This window comes from Chelonia mydas, chromosome 2 (assembly GCF_015237465.2).
Source record: "Chelonia mydas isolate rCheMyd1 chromosome 2, rCheMyd1.pri.v2, whole genome shotgun sequence".
NCBI classification, from domain to species: domain Eukaryota; kingdom Metazoa; phylum Chordata; order Testudines; family Cheloniidae; genus Chelonia; species Chelonia mydas.
Window position 1 is genome coordinate 45,507,411 of NC_057850.1, and position 17,935 is coordinate 45,525,345.

The following is a 17,935-nucleotide window of genomic DNA, read 5'->3' on the forward strand; positions in this document are numbered from 1 at the left end:
GGGCAAAAAAATCAAACTAAATGAATCAGGTAAATTTTTTTTATATGAATACGTTTATTCTAAACATTATTAAAGTGGTTCCACTGCACTTATCCAGAAATAAAAAGGATGATGATATATCAGTACATGGACTGCAAATAAAACAAGATTTCATATTACAATTAGGAAATAAAGTATGCAGTCTGATCATGGGGTGATAAACTTTGATAAATTTAATGGAGAAAAAGCAGAAGAATTACAGACGAGGAAAGTATACCTGGAAAGGAAAATAAAAGCAACATATTGCAAGCATGGAACTAAAAGTAAGAAAAACAACAAGTGCTGGGAGGCCAATAAAATATGAAAAACAAAGTCCTAAATCTTTAGATAAGTAGTGCCTGTTATCAATCAAGCAAACGACAGGTGGAAAACAAAAGGGGGGTGGTAGAGAGCACCATTACAGTAAATCACGTTCAAAACTTTAATGACTAAGACAATTAACAGGCTCAATACAGTGGATAAGGTCAGAAGTGGCACAGGTAAGGGGAAGTTTGGGTCCCTAAGGATGAAGGAAACTGGGTTACAAACTGTAAACCTCATCCTACTCCCATCAAAATCAACAGAAAAAACTTTCAATGGGTGCTAATCAGACTCTGTACAGGATATACATACAAGGAAAAAAATATGACAACAAAAAAAATCAACAGAAAATAATGGCCAAGTATAAAAAGGGATCCTATTACCTAAAAGGGTGGAGCATTAGGGCCCACTATGGCCCACGGGATGCTCCTGCCCAGCCCCTGAGCTCCTGGCCCGGGAGGCTCGTCCCCGGCCCCTCCCCTGTTCCCCCCTTCCCCCCCCCCCCCGCAGCCGCGCTCACTGCGCTGCTGGTGCAATGCTCTGGGCAGCCAGGCTGCGAGCTCTTGCCGGGCAGCGCAGCTGCAGAGCCGCGGCCTGACTCGGTGCTCTGTGCCGCTCGGTGGCATGGCTGGCTCCAGCTGGGCAGCACAGCTGCCTGTCCTGGTGCTCTGGGCTGTGCGGCTGTAGCGCCGCCAGCCACCAGTGCTTCAGGCAGCGCGGTAAGGGGGCATGGGGTTGAATGGGGGCAGGGGAGTTCGGGGTGGTGGTCAGGGGGTGTGGATGGGGTCGGGGCAGTCAGAGGGCAGGGAACAGGGAAGTTGAATGGGGGCAGGGGTCCCGGGGGTCAGTCAGGAAGGAGGGGGGGGGTTGGATGGGATGGCAGGGGGCAGTCAGGGGCAAGGGTTCCAAGGGCAGTCAGGGGACAGGGAGAAGGGGTGGTTGGATGGGGCAGGGATCCCAGGGGGGCAGTCAGGAATGAAAGGAAGGGTTGGATGGGATGGGAGGGGGGAGCAGTCAGGGGCGAGGAGTCCAGGGGCAGACAGGCGGGTGTGGATGGGGCAGGGTCCAGGGGAGGCCGTCAGGGGACAGGAAGGGTTGGATGGGGCATCAGGGTGTGAGGGGCAGCGGGGGTCGGTTAGGGGGCAGGGGGCTAGGCCACGCTTGGCTGTTCGGGGCGGCACAGGTTTGCCCACCCCTGGTTTAGATGATATAATGGTCCCTTCTGGCCTTAGTCTGTCCTGCATACCACAGGTCATTAAATATTGAGCCCAATAACTTGGATTATGAGAAGCATTTCAGTCCTCAGGAGACTAAACTATTGTGTGCTACAGGCACAGAACAGAACAGACTGAGGCACCATCAATGCCCGAGGCCCCCGTAACAGCAGGCAATTGATTAGGTGAGATATGTACAGATGATCTCTGCAGGCAATCCACACTCCATGCTGCAGAGCAAGATGGAAACCCATCCAAGATCCCTGCCAATCTGACCTGGGCAAAATTCTTTTTCAACCTCAAATCTGGAGATCAGTTTGAGCATGTGAGCAACACACACCAGCCAACCATCCAAGAAAGAGGATTCTCTGTACCACCTCAAAGCACTGGTTCACACCATTTGATGTCCTGTCCCAGCTTGAGCCAATCCCTGATGCTTAAGAGGGGGCAAACAAAAAAACCAACCCCAACCCAGAATATTTAATTTGGCTAACTGTGCATTAGGGGGGGAAAATTCCCTCCTGATCCCTGCAGGTGAATGACTGAAGCCAGGAACTTGATTATACTCAGTCTTAATACAGAGCTGTAAATATTATGAGCATATTAAGGGCAATGCAGAGCTCCCGTTCTCCCTATGGCCCATGAAGGGAGAGAATGAAAAGAAGGATTCAGACTCCAATACCAGAAGGAACCACCACAACCGTCCAGGCCGACCCCCTGCATACTTAGGCCATAGAATTCCTCCCGGAAGATGGATTAAAGCATGTATTTTAGAAAGATATCTAATCTCATTTTAAAGACTTCAAGCAATCCTGAGTCCACCACCTTCCCAGTAAGATGTCCTGATATTCAAACACTTTTACTGCCAGGAAAATGCATCTTATTTCAACACTGAATCTGTCTAATTACAATTTCCAGCCATTGGATCTTTGTTATGCCTTAGTCAGCAGGTTTGAAAAGCCTCCCACATTATTAGATACATTTTCCACACGTAAGTACCTAGACAGAGTGAGATAAGATGAATAGGTTGAACACCTTTAACTTTATATCCTAAGTCTCGCTTTCTAGTCCCTGGATTATTTTTGTGGCCCTTCTTTGAACTCTTTCCAGTATTTCCACATCCTTCTTGAAGCGCAGACACCAGAATTAACCAATGCTGCGCACAAAGGCAAGAACACTTCCCTTTTTCTACTTGATAGCCCCCTTTTTATACGTCCAAAAATCACATTAGCCCTTTTCACTAGAGCATTTTACTGAGATCTCATATTGAGGCGGTTATCTACAATGACCCTCCTAAAAGCTTTTCCAAGTCACTGCTTTCCAAGACACAGTCTCCCATCCTCTCGGCATAGCCTGCATTCTTTGTTCCCAGGTGTAGTACCTTGTAGTACCCTAAAATAAAATATATTTTGTTGGATTGTGACTATTTAACCAGGCAATTCAGCTCACTCTGTAACAGTAACATGCCCTTCTCATTATTTAGTACTCCACTAACATGTGTGTCTTCTGCAAACCTAACTGCCAAAGATTTTATATCATCGTTTAGATCACTGATAAAATATTAGATAGCTATGAACTAAACAGTTCCCTGGAGAACCTGGTTAGAAACAGGGTCCATCACTGATGACTCCAATAAAAACTACACATTGAGATTTATCAGCGAGCCAGTTTGTAATCCATCTAATGTATGTCCTGTTAGTTTCATATCATGCATATTTTTAAATCAAAATGTCACATGGTATTAAGTCAAATGCCTTGGAGAAATCCAAGTATACTATATCAACACATTTGCCTTTTATCAACAAGACCTGTAATCTTGTTTAAAAAAAAAAAAAAAGACAACAGGTTTGTTTGGCAAGATTTACCTTCCATGAAACCATGCTGACCGGCATGAATTATATTTTTAACTTCAAATTCTTTGTTAACCATTCCATGATTTTAGCTGTGATCACAAGATCACCTTGGGTGGAGAGAGTACTGAATTGATGGTTGGTGGTGTGTACACATGCATGAAATTTGCTATGTTGCTTAGACACAAGAACACCATCGCATCCCTGAATGTAAACAACAGATTAATTAGTTAATGGGTTCTACAGTATCCTAAAAAAACATGAGGTGAGATATGGAAAAGAGTCTTAATAAAAGTTATCAAGCCATATTTACTAGCAAAATAATATAGCCAGCAGGCAAGTTCCCTGTTGAACTAAGTTGAGCATTTCTTGTTCCTCTTCTGTTAAAATTTGCTTCCCGGCACAGAATTCAGAATAAACAGAGTGCTGCAAGACTGATAATGAACAGGTTACCACAATCAATGATAACGAAATATCAGCCCACCAATTTTATCTGCCCTGAGCAATTAGGTTGCTGCTAGCAGTAGTTCCTAAACTGTGATCTGTGGACACAAGTGGTCTGGAGCTGCTTGTGGTTTATGAAGAGCTGGCTGTTTGCATGGGCTGACGCTCTTGCTTGTTTCTAGCTGCTAAACTGCATTACAGAGATAGAAAAAATATATATGAAATACATGTAAAAGTAATATTAGTAAAATAAGAAATTGCTATAGCTGACCTAGGAATGTTTTGCAGTTGCTAGCGGAAGAGGAAGTGGGTCATATCACAGCACGTGAGCAGGGAAGTGGTCAGCAAGACATTTACTCTATTAGTGATCTATGTTATAAAAAGTTTTGATGATCTCTCTAACAGATATGACAAACATAGCTATATGTTTGAGAGTACTGTATCAAATTTATAAATGTTATCTATACCTCTGTAAGCCAGGCAATGCATACTGGCTGGCTGGGGAGGGTTACCAAGCTCTATCTAGGGCAGGGGTGAGCTAAGTATGGCCTGTGAGCTGCATCCGGCCCGCCAGCCATTTTAATCTGGTCTCAAGCTCCCGCTGTGAAGCAGGGTCTGGGGCTTGCCTCGCTTCGATCAGGGTTGGGACTGCTCCGCACGGCTCCCGGAAGCGGCAGCATGTCCCCTCTCCAGCTCCTATGTGTAGGGGCAGCCAGGGGCCCTCCACTCAGCAAGCTGCCCTCCCCTCCCAAGCACCGCCCCCGCAGCGCCCATTGGCTGGGAACCGGGGCCAATGGGAGCTGCAGGGGCAGTGCCTGCAGACAGGACAGCACGCAGCAGATCTGCCTGGCTGCGCCTCCAAGTAGGAGTCAGAGGGGGGACATGCCACTGCTTCTGGGAACCACCTGAGATAAGCACCACCAGGAGCCTGTACTCCTGAGCTCCCTCCATGCACCCCAACCCTCTGCCCCAGCCGTGATCCCCCTCCCGCCCTCCGAACCCCTCGGTCCCAGCCCAGAGCACCCTCCTGCACCCCAAACACCTTATCCTCAGCCCCACCCAAGAGCCTGCACCCCCAGCCAGAGCCCTCACCCCACCCACCATGTGCAACCCCCTGCCCCAGCCCGGAGCCCCCTCCCGCACCCTGAACTCCTCATTTCTGGCCCCACCCCAGAGCACGCACCCCCAGCCGGAGCCCTCACCCCCTCTCGCATCCCAACGCACTGCCTGGTGCCTCCTCCCACACCCTGAACTCCTCATTTCTGGCCCCACCCTGGAGCCCGCACCCCAGCCAGAGCTCTCACCCCCTCCTGCACCCCAACCCCAATTTCAGGAGCATTCATGGACTGCCATACAATTTCCATACCCAGATGTGGCCCTTGGGCAAAAAGCCCATCCCTGATCTAGGAACTAGAATCAAGGTGGGGGGGAATTACTGCAGATCCTGGGACAGGTAAATAAATCAAGAGAAGTACCACCCCGTGGGGTGAATTGCATATACTGATACAGACCAGGTTCAAGAGACCCAGGAAACAAAGAAAGACCTTGTGGTATAAAAAGCCAGCATGAACTGACTGGGGGAAGGGGTGCATTTTGATCCAGCAAACTGATGTGACTTTTTAACCAAGAGGGGAAAAAACTCCGCTGAAGGGTTTGAAGAACTGATAAGGTCTCTACAGAAAAGATGAGAGATACCTAGTAAGCTGAAGCATGCATTTAGACTTTTTGTTGCTTAGGATAGGTTTTCTCTGTAATGCTTCTGTCCTAAAAATAAACATACTGTCTCTGCATAAGGCTGTTTGGTCACTGGTGAACCAGTGTCTTCACCCTTGAGAGAGCAAGTGTGAAACTGCAGATGCTCAGCTGGGTCAGACCTGCTGGGATAATCACTGAATTGCCAGGGGCTTCAATCTAAAGCCCTGGTCTGGAGGGAGAGGAATGTAGGGCCCTGCCCAGAGAGAGGTGACTGTTAGAGGCCCAGCATCTAAGGGGGCATTCCTTGAGCAGATCACTGAGGGGGCCAGAGGTGCAGTTACCTGAAATTATAACACCATGTGGTAGTGGAACAAGCATCAGCCACAGCCTTGTCTTTAGGTAGCCTATACTGCTTCTTCCATCTGCTGCAGTCCTTGCCATCTACTGATGACTAAGGCTGTGGCTTTGTCAGGGAGGTCACGGATTCCTTGACTTTCCGTTTCCTTTATGATTTCTGAAGCAGTTGGGGCTGCCTGAGCAGCTCCTGGGCCAATCACACCGACTGCTGCTGGGGCAATCTTAGGCCATACCACCCCCACAGCAGCAGCAGGAGGAGCATGGGAGGGGGTTCAGGGTGGCACTTACCTTGGGGGAGCTCCCCGGAAGCAGCAACATGTCCCTCCCTCAACTGGTAGCTCTGCGCGCTGCCTCCGCCCGCAGGCACCGCCCCCACAGCTCCCATTGGCCGCAGTTCCCGGACAATGGGGGCTGCGGAGCTGGCAGCACGTGGAGCTAGGAGCGTAGGGAGGGACAGATCGCCGCTTTCGAGAAGCTGGGTAGGAAACCTGCCAGCCCTGCCAACCCCTCCTCCCCCCGCCCCCAGCACTAGCTCCTCTGATCACCCCCTGTGCACTCGTGGTGCCCCATGCTGCCACCCCAGCCAACGCTTCCCGGGCTGCCCCCCCCCCCCCCCCACGCAAACCCCCGGCCACCCACTCTGAACTGTCCTTCTCCCCACCCCCCAGCATCCACAGCCCCCCAAGTGCATCTACAGCATTCCCAAGATTTAGTCAGGAGTATAGTACAAGTCATGGGTAGGTCACGGTCTGTGAATTTTTGTTTACTGCCCATGACCGGTCCATGACTTTTATTAAAAATACCCGAGAGTAAAATGTAGCCTTACTGATGACACAGAAAGCATCTTCCATAAAAGCTAGGGCTGCCCTTTACAGTAGGCGTTTTCAAAGATCCTCAGAACAGCATTTTTTTTTTTTTTTTTTTTTAACTGCTAAACATAAAAAAATTAAAAAGTCCAAGACTAATCTACTGTGTCATGGACATGAAGTATAGTGAATCAAAACTGAATTCTAATAATGCATAAAGAGGATTCTGTCAAGACTGAAAACTGAAAGGACAGTTTCACTTTCTGATTCTAATGTATCAGTACCATGCTGTTTGGGTTCACAAAGCTACAAGGACATGGATACATTAAAATCCATTTGATATGTTTACAATTTGAAAAAAAAAAAAACAACACCACTTGCCTTTTCTAACAGTTAAAAATAACCAGCAACCACCAAACATGGGATTTAACCTAAAAGGATTATATCATTTTAAAATTATAGAATTTTTTTGTAAATTACTCGTCTATTACAAGACGCAGACAGAATACAGAATCCCGGGATATCGGTAGTAAAATTCGGAATCAGACTTGCAACAGTTAGGTCAGCAATGTAGTTGTTTTTTATTAATCAAAATGCTGTGTGTAGTCTGGCAGTGAAGCATAAAAATATGGAAACATACTAGGAACACTTCCATTTTAATACGTTCACACGCAGGAGTAATGGGGCCTGTAGAGCTGCTGTGTACCTGCAACAAAACCTCTCAAATGCTCTCATTTCAGTCTCAATTTATCTATGTTCCACAAAAATGTAGCATCCCCTAACTTTTACTGCTGACAATTATTTACATCAAAAAAAAAAAAAAAGAATCATGAAACTGAAGTAACAGAGTTATTTATGCTAGCAAATGAATCCCGCAGCATTTTAAATTTCCTGAATATATTTTAGGCCCTCATTTTGGGTCTTGTCAAAGAATTTGGGCTTTGGATAGGTCAAAAGGCTGAAGCTGCAATTCCCATTAACATCTACAGATCAACCCCATACTAAGAAAACCCTCAAATACAAACCCATCAAGTTAGAGGAATATAAATGAAAAGTATCAGAGGGGTAGCTGTGTTAGTCTGTATCCACAAAAACAATGAGGAGTCCGGTGGCAACTTAAAGAATAACAGATTTTTGGTGGCATAAGTTTTCATGGGTAAAAAACCCACTTCTTCAGATGTATGGCAGATGCATCTGAAGAAGTGGGTCTTTTACCCATGAAAGCTTATGCCCGTATAAATGAAAAGTTTACTCACATGCCAAGCTCCACCAGGTGGTCCTTTGCCAAGCACTATGTGTGGGATATAATGATGCTGTTCTAGCTTCCAGTGCAGAACAGGTGGGTAATCATAGCCAAAGTCAGCATCTGGATGAAGCAGTGTATCAAAAAGTACTGCAACTGGATTGGAAGAACGTCCTTCAAGACCTTCAGACAAGTATTCTAAATCCTATATTAAGAAGAAAGATTTCCTTGTTGTTGCAACTGTTATCATACAGTATAGTTTTCATGTGCAGACAGAATTTCAACTGGAAATCACTATTGAAATATCAAACTTAAGGAAAACTGCAGCAATTAGTTATACTTTAGTTAAAATATTTACTATAATGGTATATTCAAAGCAATTTTAGTTACAGTACCTGTCACTGTTTCAGTATCGCCATAACTGTGAAAGGTGTTACTGTCTTTCTCAATAGGAGCTCACTTTTTAATACATCAATACCTGCCAATATTTGAAAACTATCAATAGAGACATTTGAGAAAGAAAAACAGGGAGACACCTTTTAACTCGACTGAAATACATTTCACTAGGAAAACTTTTTAGCAGGACAAAATAGATTGATACTTTAAAAAAAGATGAAGGACAGTTCCTCTTAATTAGAGATGGTTTGCATTCCCAGAAGACTCTGACTCTAACAACATAAATTAGGATTGTACTCATTATTTGAGCATAAGGAAAACTGGTAAGTTTAAAAGTTGTTGTAAATTAAGTCCTATTAGTAAAAGGACAAGTCAGCCATATTTTTAAATAATGGAGGTTACCATAAAATGAACAGGTTCCCTATATCACACTCCATCATTGTGTGGTTATACTTACTCCCCCGCTGTCGAGGGGTGGGACTAGATGACTTCTATCATGTCAAGAGGTCAGCGTCCTGTATGAATGGCTATTCCCGAATTTATTTCAATACTATTTATTCTTTTTTACTAGACTTTTCAGATTAATTAGAAACTATTTTACAATGTAGTTTTCCTTTAACAGACATTTTATAAAACTTCCTACTGGTAAGAAGTTGCCGCCGATACCAGCCTGTACACAGCTGGCATTAAAGGGCTACCATGGCAGTGCTTTAACGTCTTTGCGCCTTTTGCACCCCCCAGGCTGCCGAGGTGCAGGGGGGCAATAGGGGCAGTTGCCCCAGGGCTGGCAATTTAAAAGGGCCCGGGGCTCCCGGCCACCGTCACTGCTACCACAGCAGCGGCCGGAGCCCGGGCCGATCCCCGGCCCCACCCCTTCCATCTGAGGCCGGGCCCCCGTACCAATACGTACTTAATGTTACTTTCACCCCTGCATCCTACAAATATTTATATTCCTTTTTCAGCATCCACCTAACTGCCATGTCTTCAAAGCCAGAAACATCAGCTTAGCAAAGGACTTTTCAACTAACCAAAAAAGAAAAACTAAGACTTTAGACACAATTTTGTTGACAAGGCAAGGAGACATTTTATTCTCCAAAATCAGGACAAAGCTTGGCGGGGGGGGGGAGGGTGCAAAGTCACAGATGCATACACAGCATTTATAGCCAGCGGCAAAGACAAATTGCTTTCCTGCCAAAATCAAACCTGGAGTCATTGAGGCCTACAAAGTTGGCACCTGAGTGATGCTAAAAACAAACTACTTCATAATTCAAATCTTCCTATTTTCTTTCCTCTACCCAGATTATTTCTCCCTCCCTACATTAGATGATTAAATACACTCTTACAGTGAAATATACATAACAGTACATGACTAAGAGCCCAGTCACTTACTTACTGATGGACATAGACATAGACTTATCATTAAATTAAATTCAGACTATAAATTAGAAGATGTAAACAGCACCTACTTTGAGATGAATAATTTTACAGCATAACTGAAATTAGCCCAGTAAATTCAGTGTTATTTTTGTGCAAGTGAAAATGCTGAATGTTGATTAACAACTCGTTAAATATTTTAACTGTGACTGGAAAAAGTATGCTGGATCCCCATAGAGTAGCTTTCTTAAATTTCTGTATTAATAATTATCACTTATTTAGCACTGTACACATTTAAACTGCTTTACAAATATGATCTTCATTTTACAGGTGAGAAAAATGAAGGGAGAGAGATCAGGTGACTTGCTCAAGGCCACAATGGGAGTTGCTGGCTCCAAATACTATGCTTATACCATGCCTCCCTCAAGAAGTAATAGTGTAGGTCTTGAGTTCTTTGCACGTTAAGAGCATGCCAATGACATTACATATCTTAAATTATTATAAAGTATCTTAAGAAGCTCATAAAAGGAAACAAAGTGTTTACTAGTTTGGTTTGTTAAAGGAAAACAACTGGATGAAGTGTTAGTGAAAACTTACTTGGTCAACAATAGAGAGAGGTCTAGCTTCTTCTAATTTACTATGCAAAATGGGATTTGGATGTACAGCTTCAGGAGACAAATATGGCCTATACCCAGACAGCATGTAAGAAAGACAAATTCCTGAAGGTCCATTCCCTATTAAAAACAAAAGTTAAAACATTTTAACAAACATTTTAAGAAGTCTTATTACCACAGAAGTAGCAAAATAATTATATTGTAGCAATGTCCCAAAATGTGCTATGCATATAGCATACTATCCTTACTCAGAAAAGCTTACAGTCTAAAATCTTCACATTACAATAAATCCTAGCACTAGGGACCTTTTCAAAAACAACCCAGCAGAATGCTTTTTGGGTGGTAGGGGAGAATAGTTGGTTAAAAAGACAAGAGTAGGAGTATAAACATGATATTTAAGCCAGTCTCAAACTTTTTTTGGGGTGGAGGAAACTCCTGATAAAGCACAAGCTTATGAAAATCTAAAACCAGAAGTATGTCAGCATAGGTCAATGTAGGACTGATTAAAATAAAAAACTCGGTCACTCAAAGTATAACACAATATATATCCCATTGGGCAATGGAATTTGATAGACGGTGAATTTTGTCTACTTGCCCTTCTTTCTATGGTTAGCAAAGCCATTTAGGGCTTGGCTACAAACTTGCAAGTTACAGCGCAATAAAGGAGCTCCGGGCGCACTAGCTCACTACCCGTCCATACTGGCAAGGCACGTAGAGCGTTCTGACTCCTCAGCTACAGTACTGCTGGTACTCCACCTCGGTGAGTGGAATAACGTTCGCTGCACTCTCGCTGGAGTGCCGTGGCGCCAGTGTGAACGAGGTGTTGCTTTACTGCGCTCTGATCAGCCTCCGGAAACATCTCATAATCCCCGTAAGTCAAGTGGCCACTCTTGTTATTGTTTGGAATTGGCTGTAGGAATGCCCTTTGAAAGCTCCGTTTCTGACGGCCGGCTGCGTATCTGCTCCGAGACAAAGCAACCATCAGTGTGGAATGCTGTGTGTGTGAGAGAGAGGCAGAGGAGCGAGGGGGGTCTGCTGCTGTCTGAACTTACAAGACAGCATGCTGACATGCTCTCAGCCCCCCCAAAACCCATTCTTTCTCCCCCCCCCCATACACACAACACACTCCCTGTCACACTCCACCCCACCCCACCCCCATTTGAAAAGCACGTTGCAGCCACTTGCATACTGGGATAGCTGCCCATAATGTATCACTCCCAATGCCGCTGCAAGTGCCACAAAAGTGGCCACTCCAGTGTGCTTGAAGCTGTCAGTGTGGACAGACTGCAGTACTTTCCCTACTGCGCTCTATGAAGGCTGGTTTAACTCAAAGCGCTCTACATCTGCAAGTGTAGCCATGCCCTTAGGGACAACAAATATGAACTGGTTTGAAAAAGAGTAGAAAAGGAGCTCACCACAAAATATGACAATATCAAAATAAAGGTCTCAACTGCAAGTTCAATTGCATCACCTTTCAAGCTGATTTATAAGACATTACTGCCCTGCCAATACTATAACTAGTAGAATCAGCAGAACTGATTACAACAGAGTTGTTTGAGAATTGGTTACAATAGGAGAGAAAATTGCAAAGTGGATGGGATTTAAGTGTCTCTGTAACCAAGTTAAACATCAGAGCCAGTCATCTACTACATGCATCGCCAGTGCCCAGCACTACAGGACCTTGATTTGGTTGTCATCTAAACATTACTGTAGCATAATACACATATACACATAGAAATATGTTAAAAGAACGTTACTAAGTTTGCAAAGTCAACCCTCAAAAGTTATGAGAAGCCAGAATTACAGTTGCCTATGCAACCTTAATTTGGTCCCCCATGCATTTGATATATTCTCTAATTACATGATTACATATTATTTTTTCCACAGCATCCCTGCCTCATCTAGTATACAGGATGGATGGTGCTCATTTAACGAGCAACTATTCGATATTTTGTTTTATCCTCATTGTTCAATATTGGCCTTATTTACTGCACATTATTCATACTTTACTCTGAAGACAGAATTATTAGTTTCCTCATGGGCATTTATATGACACTCATTATAATATTCAAGTGCTTCACATTTAGATACACTGCACAGACCTCTGCCACTTAAACTAATGGAGTAACTGACAGCAATAGAAGATCAGTAGTACTGGCCTATAAATAATAATAATAAACCTAGTTACAGAGACACTCTGAGGTTTCAGCTACACTACAAGAATGCCCCCATGACTGGTTCAAAGATTTAACCAATTAGAGGGAAAATGAAGTCCTGTGCACAACATAACACAACTGGGCCCCCTGACTTTATTAACATTGTTATATAGATGGGACTCGGATGATATTCTGACCAAATGTTTTTTTAAAAATATGTTTTTAGATGGTAAGCTCTTCAGGGCAGGAATCACATTTTTGTACAGTGCCTTTCAAAATGGGGCCCTGATCCTCATTGGGGCATTTAGATATTACTGTTGTATAAATAAATAACATCCATTTTAATTTTAAACTTCAACCACCCCTTTGTCTAGTTATATAAATATTGGCTGATTGCATAATGGCAGAAGTGGGTCTTGGTCAACAGCATCTATGATAAAAGAACCCTCACTACAATAAATTAAGACACTGTCGTGCAAATAGCCAGCTTTGTGAACCAATGAATGTAAAAACAGTTTATTGCAAAAATTGTTTTTTGAATCAGAATTTAAGGGAACTTGTGTTTACAGGAGAATGAACTGCATTCTGGGCAAAACAGACTGAGTTCAAAAGCTAAGGTGTTTGTTTAGCACAGGAAGTATCTGAGATTTGGGGGGAGGACAGGACTATCTTGAACTTTGGCATTTGCAGAAACTTGTTCAAATAAATCAAATTCAAAAGTGTTCCTGATCCCCAAGAGATTGGGAGGGAACAGAACAGGATAGAGTATAGACATTGGCTTCTCTCAGAGTGGCGAACCATCTCTATTGCCAATCTGAAGGAGGAGAAATATTGCCTCGCTTATATTTATATTGGCTTTAAGAGGTGTGTATGTTAAATTCAATTATCAAAAAGGTAAACCTACCCCCACCTGTTCTGATTAAGTCTATTTCGTATTTGTCTTAGACTTTGTCCATCGCTCAGCAGTAGTAATCTTTGATGTTACTTTTAATGAAAGTAAGTGCAAAGTTTTCAAATTGATGGTGTCCCTTTACCGATATTTTAGAAACATTTATTGAAAGATTTTTCCCAGTAAAACACTTTTTACAACAAGAGGGATTTTGGTAAATGAAGATTTGTTTTCCCCTTTTTCTTTACCTTTCTTCTACTTAATAAATGCCAAATAGAAAAACCAATTCCTGGATACAAAACTGTGAACACAAAGCACTGCTAATACTGTGGCAGCAAAGAATAAAAAATTAGTAACTTAAAAGTAAGTTACCCTAAAATATCTCTCCAAGTCCCAACAGCACTATTTATCTGAACAAGGACTATCTGCAGGAATAAGGATTTGCAGGATCAAGTCCTAAATTACGCATAAGATAGGGAAAGATGACAGACAAAGGTCAGGGTAGATTAAAGAAAAGGAGTGCTTGTGGCACCTTAGAGACTAACCAATTTATTTGAGCATAAGCTTTCGTGAGCTACAGGAAGTGAGCTGTAGCTCACGAAAGCTAATGCTCAAATAAATTGGTTAGTCTCTAAGGTGCCACAAATACTCCTTTTCTTTTTGCGAATACAGACTAACATGGCTGCTACTCTGAAACCTATCATTATGCAAGGGTAGATTAAGGAAAGGACAATATAAGGTCAAGATAATTGCATAACGAACACATCATGTTAGTCGTTTAATTACTAAATTTATGCACTGGGAAGACACTAAGCCTATGTCAGCACAAAAACTCTGCAAGTGTAATCAGTTTCACCAGTGATAGGGAACCAGTAAAAGAAAGGCACTGGTTTGTGTTCTCACTTACTTTCACAGGCATCAGATCGCGTTAACATCTGCAGCACTTCCATCAGGGATGAGAGCAGCATACCGAGGGCAGCTGTCCCACAGTCCAGCTCTCTCCATTTTGAGGATATGTCTTGAGGGAAGGAGGGGGGTGATTGCGAGGCATCCTGGGTCCCTGCACAGCCTCTTCTCCCCAAATACTGATCAGCTGCATTAGCTCAGCATTGCTCCAAGCAGGGGATCATTTGCCCCTTGGAGCAGCCATTGTCACCTGGCCAGATAAGTGAGCACTTGCCAAGAAAACAGGAAGTGGAGTTTCAAAGTTGCCAGGGCTTTACAAGGGGAGGGGTGGATGTCTGTTTACCTGGCATCAGAGCAGCAGAGCTGCTGGCCAGAGTGGTCACCTAGGCACTGTGGAATATCCTCCGGAGGCTAAAAGCTTTGTAAACAGGAAGAACATGTCTTCATTGCACATTACTGCAAAAGTATCACCAGTAAGAACTGTACGCCTCTCGTTGAGGTGGTTTTCTGTTTGCGGTGAAACTTCTGAGTATCACCGCAAAAAGTCATTGGCAAGTGTAGACACTCCCATGGTTTTTGAGCAAAAAAGGGACTTTTTGCACTTTAAATGGCAAGTGTAGACATGTCCTAACATTGGGAAGCTAATAGAAAGATGGGCAATGAATGAGGGATGGGAAGGAAAACAGGGAGATTACATGGCATACATGATGAGGGACATCATTTCAGTCACAAGAGGCAGCATGGGAGAAAGCATAAAGGCACTTGGAGAAAGATCAAGACGAAATGCAGTGAACAAACTTGCCATTCTTTTATTCTGTCTTACCAAAGTATTATTTCTTTTCTTTCTTTTTTTTTTTTTAAAGAAATCTTACTTGCAACAGGTGCATATTAGAGATAATAGGCTGTCCACTGAGGGTATCAAGTTATAAGATTTCCAGTTCTAAAATATATGATTAAAAGAAGTGTTCGGACATATTTGGGATAAAAACGTTTATTTTTCACTGGAAGAAGTCATGGATGCTGTACCTGATGTGGGCAAGTAGAGGAGTTCTGAAGGCAGCAGCAGTACTTAGCACAGATATTTTCAAAATACACAATTATTGAAAAGCAGTGCAAGTTTTGAATCGGGAACCATATGGCAGTCCTGGACCATGACTGGCAGAATGCCAGGACACTATCTCTTCCTGTAAGGCATGAAACTCACCACAGCAATAGATGCCTCTGTCATCTCCAGGTTAACATATTATTATGGGCACTATGTTTGCCTAATAATGATGCATCAAATGAGATAGAGTTCAGCACCTTGCTTTGACAATTCAGCAGGTGGGGAGGATCCCAGAACCCAAGCTACAGCCCGAGCTCAGACATCTACACTGCAACTGTACAACCCCATAGCCCGAGTCAGCTGACATGGGCCAGCCACAGGTGTTTTATTGCGGTGTGGACATATCCACAGGATCCACTCCTGAAGAATTTATTTCCTCTGGCAGTTTGTCATTCGGCAACCTTTATAGTACAAGCCTTTAATAAACTGTAGACATGATAAAACAGTTTAACAACTTTAACTGATTATCTTGGTGAAGAATCAGTTTTATGGTGTGATGATTTTAATTGCTACGGCACCCCAGACACTATAGTGATTGCTGTTTCATAAAAACATATGAATAAATACAGTTCAGAATGGATAAAAAAAATCAGTGATTTAAAATAAACAGAAATTGAATTTTTAAAATTTAAACTAGATACAAAAAATTAAGCAGTATATGTTTTCTGCCAAAGTTTTGAAGAAAGTCAAACCAACAGGTTGAAGTTACTGGCTAAGCACCTGGAACCACAGTCTGCTGAAGTGCTAAAACAGCTTTTGACAGCTGTAGGCTCTTCTGCAGGCGCAGAGAGAATATTTTCTTCATTTCATTTCTTTCAGCTAGTTGAGTTCCATGATAGTTCAAAGCTAAAAACCAACAGATGTTGACAAAGCAGGAAAGCTGGTTTCCTCTTCCAATCTAGTAATAAAAACTAGGAGTGAGAGGATGAGTTCTACTAGTTCTGAAGTATCAAAGGACATGATGACAAGAAACAGTCAGTTGAATTCAATAACTGCAGATATTATTTCCTTTGTTTAATAAATCAGTTAGTTTTAAATGCAAAACATGTTTTGATAAGCTTTTTGATAAACTTTTTTCTTAGGTATACAGCAAGTGTAAAGTAGTTATTTTAACTAATTTAAAAAACTTAAAATGCTGTTTTGGCATTTTTAATTGAATTCAAATTTCCACCCTAGAGTGTGACACAAATCACAAGTAAAAAAAATTAATCAGCTAGTAAATAAGAAATGCATTATTCACCATTTTCTAATATAATAAAAAATGTAAAAATGAGGAATCTGAATAAATGTAAGTTAAGCTATATAATTATTTAAATGTCTATAGAGGTCTATATAGCATATCTTCCTTGCAAAAAGAAAGATCACATTTAGTGTAGCGGCAATTTTTAGTTGCAAAACCATGTTTTATGGTTATTAACCAATGAAAATCAACCTTTGTTTAGGAAAATAAGTAAAAAGTAAAATGGAAAAGATAATTAAAAATCAATTTTAATTGATTCCTGCTTGCTGATTTAAGTGATGATTACAGTGAGTTAAATAATCGATTTTGAGTTAAATTAATCCACCCTGATACAGTTACTGAAACATTATAAGTCTAACTGTACTGTCCACAAATTGCCTAACTGTAATGTTTGCATCTTCCAGTCTAATCCTTTCAAACAAAGCCTGCCCCATGTCCGGTCCTAATGACATAAGCAGGACTTCATGCAGACATAAGTGTGTGCTCAAGTATATCAGATTGCAGAACTGGGGCCTAAATCTCTACTTGCACTCAAATCTGATATCTGCCAACAAATTCATCATCCACACCCAAACATTGCTGTCTCAACATCTTCCAGTAAAATAAGCATTTTCAGTTCAAATACATTTCAATGATAACCAGTCATTTGACTTAAAGACAACTTGATGGTAATACTGTAAACTGTACTAATTTTATCAATCTAATAAACACCTTCACCTTGGAGATGGGTTATCATTTGGTAACACCAACTTATTTAATTATAAATGGATTTGCATTCCTGGTTCTTAAAAAGTAATGGTAGTGCCAGAGAACACAAAATAAGCTCTGGAAATAACTCACCTATTACCACTACTGGCACAGTCAGGAGCGGGTCCCCAGTCAGAGTGGTTTCTTCTAGTAAGGGCATTCTTTTATCTTTCCTCCCAAGGCTGTCACCAAAATGCTGCACTAAGGAGCTCAACAGTTGTCCTTCGCTTTCAGGGCCACTGTAATTTCTACTGGAGAAAAAACATCAGTTGAGCATTATATCACATTCTTCAAAAATTAAGTCGCTATTGAATCATTGCCTTAAAACTGTCAAATTAATAAAAAAAACTGATTGCATTACGAAAAAGTAAAACAAACACTAATCAGTTCATATACAGAATTTTATTCTTCAGTATACCTTTTCCCACACTGAATATTGCTTGTTTGCTATAATAATGGGCAAAAAAACTATTTCCTCCAAAAAAGCCCACAAAAGGATACAGGCAGCAAAAGAAAAGGACCTGCAGAATATAATCTAATTTGTGTCTCATTCAAATTCA

At 42.2% G+C, this 17,935-nt stretch overlaps 1 protein-coding gene across 3 annotated transcripts in view; it reads right to left on the reverse strand.

Moving 5' to 3' along the window:
* Positions 1-17,935, reverse strand: part of OSGIN2 (oxidative stress induced growth inhibitor family member 2) — a 39,317-nt gene that overhangs the window by 16,840 nt on the left and 4,542 nt on the right. For 2 of the 3 annotated variants that reach the window (XR_006288445.1, XM_037892329.2), the window contains exons 2-4: positions 17,469-17,626; positions 10,316-10,452; positions 7,962-8,153 (exon numbers count right to left, since the gene is read on the reverse strand). Coding sequence is in view for 1 of the 3 variants with exons in the window: in XM_037892329.2 (XP_037748257.1) it covers positions 7,962-8,153; positions 10,316-10,452; positions 17,469-17,626 (487 nt within the window). In the remaining 2 variants the exon portion in view is untranslated. The remainder of the gene's footprint in view (positions 1-7,961; positions 8,154-10,315; positions 10,453-17,468; positions 17,627-17,935) is intronic. The other variant, XR_006288446.1, reaches the window with a different exon arrangement.